The sequence below is a fragment of the Cyprinodon variegatus genome, unplaced genomic scaffold, assembly GCF_000732505.1.
Source record: "Cyprinodon variegatus isolate N-32 unplaced genomic scaffold, C_variegatus-1.0 Scaffold386, whole genome shotgun sequence".
NCBI classification, from domain to species: Eukaryota; Metazoa; Chordata; class Actinopteri; order Cyprinodontiformes; family Cyprinodontidae; genus Cyprinodon; species Cyprinodon variegatus.
The window spans coordinates 432,979-438,587 of NW_015150839.1; the positions used below are offsets into that span (position 1 = coordinate 432,979).

At 39.4% G+C, this 5,609-nt stretch overlaps 1 protein-coding gene across 19 annotated transcripts in view; it reads right to left on the bottom strand.

Annotated features, from left to right (window-relative positions):
- LOC107092571 (collagen alpha-1(XIII) chain-like) overlaps window positions 1-5,609 on the bottom strand; it is a 104,868-nt gene that overhangs the window by 48,939 nt on the left and 50,320 nt on the right. For 17 of the 19 annotated variants that reach the window (XM_015387138.1, XM_015387134.1, XM_015387133.1 and 14 more), the window contains exons 10-11: window positions 5,124-5,150; window positions 1,026-1,088 (exon numbers count right to left, since the gene is read on the bottom strand). In XM_015387138.1, coding sequence (XP_015242624.1) covers window positions 1,026-1,088; window positions 5,124-5,150 — 90 coding nt within the window. The remainder of the gene's footprint in view (window positions 1-1,025; window positions 1,089-5,123; window positions 5,151-5,609) is intronic. The other 2 variants (XM_015387123.1, XM_015387122.1) reach the window with 1 other exon arrangement.

The window sequence follows — 5,609 nt, forward strand, 5'->3', positions numbered from 1 at the left end:
AATAAAGGATGTAATCAGTTTTAACACCCACAAATCATATTTTTATGAGAAAATGGCTTCCTAATGAGAAAATTATCATCTCGTCATCCCGTAAAAACCAAAAAAGTATTGGAAGGACATGACCCCTCTGGGCTTCCGTACAGATGAACCTTTTCCAACCACACTTTTTCCTGACACATTTAAGTTTGTATGAATGTGACTTTATGCAGCCCTCTGCAGACAACCATCCATCAGCAGGGACCGTTTAAAGCTTCCCCTTTTTTCACATTTATTTGCATATCTGTGAAGTCAACATTTTCCTACCTGACCATCACGGAGAAACCATTCGATCCCGAACAGTTGTTTTAAGTTAGCTAGCTGGTTAGCATGTGACATCACGTGTTTCCTGAATTAAACATTATTCTTTTCTGCTACGAGTTCATCTGTGGATCATCATCAGATAATAAGAGCATAAAAAAGTTTTGATTTCTATCATGATATTCGATAGTTTTTGGATTCAGCAGTTTCAAGGTTAGAACTTAAAAGGTAATATAACTGGTGTTGCACCAATAAAGATACCAGTATCAGGTGGGGCCCGATCCAGCACTAAAATTATGGTATTGGTATCGTCGAGCACCAACAAATAGGGCACCGATACCATTTATAGAGCCTAAAGTTTATTCAACTATTGTCACCCATTCCAGGTAGACAATAAAAAGTTCTACTGGATTCACTTTGTTTTAGTCTTTTTCCTGCTTCACAAAGGTAGGCAGCAGCTTGACAAAGCCATGATGGCCATTATTTTACATCCAAGTAGTATGCAGTTCTTTATATATACACACACATAAATTTCAAACAGATGGTATCGGCCGATCCTGCACAGCCAGGTATAATGGGGCTAAAAAATGGCTGTGGCGCAACACTAAATATAACCAAACATTTCAGAGCATTAACGACCGAAAGATGGTTAATTTCAAGAGGAGGGCGGAAAAGTTGCTTAGACGTGGTTGTATTAATACAGAAATTCAGTAGAGATAGAGTTTTACCTTGAGGCGTTTTAGGATTAGAGGGCTTATAGAAGGCATGTTTCGAAGGGTGATGGGCAACATCTGCAAGAAGAAGTTAGAAAGCAAATTTGACCAACATGCATACAGTTTTCAGAGGAACTTTAAACAAAGTCAAACAAGCGTAAAAAGTGAAGATAAAATGAAGGAAAATGTAAATAGATCACAGCGATGGGAAACTGAAGAAGGAAAAAACAGTATTTAGGTGCATAATAGAGCTGAAGACAAAAAGGAAAAATAGAAGCATGCGCATAACAAGGCCAGCACCAGGAACAGCAATGGAAAAAATCGAAATCTAGATAAGTCATTTATTTTCTTAAAATGAGTGCATTTGTTCTTGGATTGAGGAGTTAAAAGAGACATTTTGCCAATGGAACAATACAGTTTACTTTTAAAATAATAAAAACACAATTGCATTGTCTTATTTCAAGTGCCTAATTAACTTATTTTAAGAGTAAAAATACTTATTCCATTGGCAAACTATATCATTTACCTGCTCAAATTAAGTGTAAATACACTTAATTTAAGTATTTTTTTAACTTATATCTAGATAATTTTTCCAGTGAGATAACTAGTCAGTGAATTTTCTATGGGTTGTCTTTGGGGGGGAACGTAAAACAATGTTTCTGGTTCTTAAACTACCATGATGCTCCCATTGCCGCAGCACTTTTACAAGCTTTTTCTATTAATAATTGGAAATATTTACTTGAAGCTGAGTATAGATGGGCTTTTGTTTTTCCATGAGAAATAAAATAAGTTTTAATTCAATATTTATCCAGCGTCATTAATTGAAATTATCTGATTTAGCACTACCAATCTGGGTCCCTGAGCAAGAGCCTTGGCCCCATACTCCCCGGGCGCTACGTACAGAACTACCCCCCACCCTCCCGGGCCCCGATGGATAGGTTAAAAACAGAGAACATGTTCCATTGAAATGTTCAAAGGTTCAATGACCAGAGATGTCCAAAGTATTCATGCTTATTACACAAGTAGAAATACTACTGCTTAAAACACTTAAGGATCAACTTAGATTTTTACTCCAGTTAAAGTGTAAAAGTACCATTTTAAAACTACCTAATGTGTAAAAGTAGTGCAGGAACAAATGTTAAGGGCAGAAGCTTGACTGTACTACCCTATTAAAGGAAAATGTTTGTACAATTATGGATGATAACTTCCTTAGACTTAAGGCGTTTCTCAATTCATAGGAACTCCAGTACAGACTCGTGTCCTCACCAAGTATGTTCTTGAAATGAACACAGGAAAGTATGGGCTCCCGGCATCCTGGGAATCAGGGGAGGATCTGGAGAAGGATGGAATCTCCGTGAGTGCCTCCAATTCGCAGTTCCAGTCCCTTTGGCAGCAGGAGAACCTTCCCAGGCCCTCGTGGTCGAGAGTTCGACCCCCAGAGTTTGGAAGGTCAGGATGGCGACTATGGTCTAGACCACATGCCCCCAGTGGACCACTGCATTGCCTCTCTGTGCAATGAGACCTCCCACTGGTGTTTAGTGCTCTAAGTGGGGGAGTGGCAGCCAAATAGTTAGGGCATAGAGCTTGGAATCCTGATGCAAAATGGCAGCCCATTGTTCCCAAAGGTGATGAGTTAAAGGCAGAGGTAAATTTCTCCAATGTGAAATCAATGAAAGTTCAATCAATTCAATCAAGTTTGTGTCCATGAGAACCGCCTTTCTACTGGCGATAACGACACCCCTGAGGGTCAGTGACTCCACCAGTGGTGGCCATCACCCCGACCTGCCTCAGTTGGAAGGCGGGTGGTTCCGGGTGACGCTGTGGCCAAACATCGCCTTTGTTCCCAAGGTTCTGCCACCGGGCTACGTGAACTCAGCCATTGAACTGGCGGCCCAATTCCAGTCAGATGAACAGAGGTTGGCGAACACACTGTGCCCGGTCGGGGCATTGCAGCTGTACATCATGGCTAGGGGCGTTATTCACTGGTCGGAGCAGCTGTGGGAGTGTATTTACATTCCTGGGTGGAAATGAGGGTGCCACTGGTGGACATGTGTGCGGCAGCGTCTTGGGTGACACCATGGGTATTTGGTAAAGCCAAGTCCACACTAGCTTTGACGATCCTGCCTCTGGCTTCCTCTACCTCCTAGGCGGTGGGTGAGTACTCCATTTCTCGTGACATTCCCTCCCTTTTCTCCCACAGAGAGAAGGTCACAGGAGACAGAACATGGCCTTCAAGGTGAAATTTATAGACACACGCCCAGGTGAGCTATGTGTCACATGCATGACTTTCTTTACATTATATCTTGACCTACGCAAAGCGTGAGGAGACATATCCACTTTATTTACTGGCACAGTCAGGAAGGAATGAAAAACAACATTAGTTATAAAACTAAGAAAGTTAGGTCTAAAGGCTTATTTATATTCAGAAACGGGGTTGTCTGTGGGTGTGTGACAGTGAATGCAGATATGCTCCCGCCCCTTCTGCAGACACTCTACTGCACCTCCCCACAGACAGTGCCGCAGACAGGAGGCCTCTGATTGGTCTATTCTACATCCGCTCTACACTATGCGTATTTCCTGTTTGGTACCTTTCTGGCTTGTTTTGTTTGTGTGACCGCCATTGTGGAAAACGACTCGTGAAAATGGACCAGCAGAAGAGCAAGGTGCGTGAAAACACTGGGACCCTTTTTCCACCTGGATCCCCATTTTTTTTTTGTCCCTCCGTTGTCGCACAAACTTGCTCCTTGCGTTTTTCCACTTCCTCACCTCCTCGGCCGTATCTAGACCAGCAGCTAGTTCCTGATTGTCCCTCTTGTGTTGTGGCGGGGAATAACATAGCACAGACCACGCTTCAAAATTGGGCATTAATCAAAAATATAAGCTCACTGCGACACACTGCTGCGGGAGGATAACCAGCCCTTAAGGAAGTTATCATCCAGATTGTAGGAAAATGTTCCATTAATAGTGTAGTGCAGTAAAGCATCTGTCCTCAACATTTTTTCTTGCATTACTTTTACTATTATACTTTCAGTAGTTTTAAAATGTTAGTTTTATCAACTTTGTTTACTGCCACTGGCAGTCATCCAGGAATTCACAGAACCATAGTTACAATGTAACTAATGGTAACAGTGTCAAATTAAGCTTTGCATCATCTTGAAAAACTATTTATTTCAGTATGTGGTGAACAACAAGTTGGGGCAGCACAGAGTCCAAACAGAAAGAAATTATTTGTCTGGATGGGACTAATTATTTTGATAAGGAGTAGAAAGCAGAGATAATTGCTAAAAAAAAAAAAAACTGTACCGAGTAGAAGTAAAAAGTTCTCCAAAAAATAATTACTTCAGTAAAGAACAGCCTAAATTTCTACTGAAGTAAGGCAACAAGTATTTTTACTTAATTAAACACCTTTGGGCTGAATTTGATGGAAATACCACAACAGTTAATATTTACATTTTAAATTTTTCAAAATTAACACAATATTTCCATAGTTTTGTGCATATTTATAATCTAAACAAAACAATGGTTAATGCCATTTACCAAGCTCATGTACACTCTCCTCTGCTGCAACATAAAATGCCAAATTAATATAAAATATCAGCACATGAATCAGTGTTTTAATATGATGGCGTAACGATCTGTCTGAAAGAAGCAGAACATTTTTATCTGAAATTGACAACAACCGAAAGTAAAACAGACAAACTCTTCAATACCATAAATCTATTTCTTCAAAGTAAAAAAATTATCTTTAAACTGTAAAATAATTTTTCATTATTTCTCAAATTCATTATTTAATATAGTGCAATAAATGTCCAATTTAATTTAATTCAACAGCAGTTTCGGAGGGTACGAGTTTCTGCTCATTAAATTCCCATTATTTTTGTAGATGCATGTTTTATGCATGCAGATGTTTTATTTTCTAAAGTGCAATGTTGTAACTTTTTGGTATAACAGATGTAATTATTTAATTTCTAAATCAACAGATCACAACTTTAAAAAGGCCCCATCCAGTTAGCTTTTCAATCTGAAAAACAAGAGTCTATATTTCCCATGAAAGCAGGGATCACTTTAACATGCTCTTACAATATAGCAAAGAAAAGAGTGAACTGATCTTACCCGGTGTGTCAAATCTCCACAAACACCCTGGAGGAAAAAGAAAAGGAATTTCAGACATAAAGAGTAAGAAAAACTTTATATTTGAATGTTACCTATACTGTATAAACTAAACATGCCTATATGATTGGACTAAATTGGCATTTTTGTTTAATTTGTTTGTGCAAAACAAAATTTACTACATTTAATTTCCCTTCCGAACTGCATCCAGAGAAATAATATTACTTTTGGTTTGGCGGGACAGACTGGAAAACTGGATTAAGATCAGATTAATATCAAATTAATGGCCTTCTTACACTGTGCAATATTAGTTATATTCAAAGACTATTCCATCACAAATTATGTGACGTAGATCTACAGTGGCAGCCATTCAAAATGGCAGGTCCCTGTCAAACGCCAGCCAAATAGCAGCCCACTTCCCTGATACTCCCAGCAAAATGCCCTCCAACTTCCAGCCACTGGAGTGATGCCCTCCTTCTCCTGGGTGTG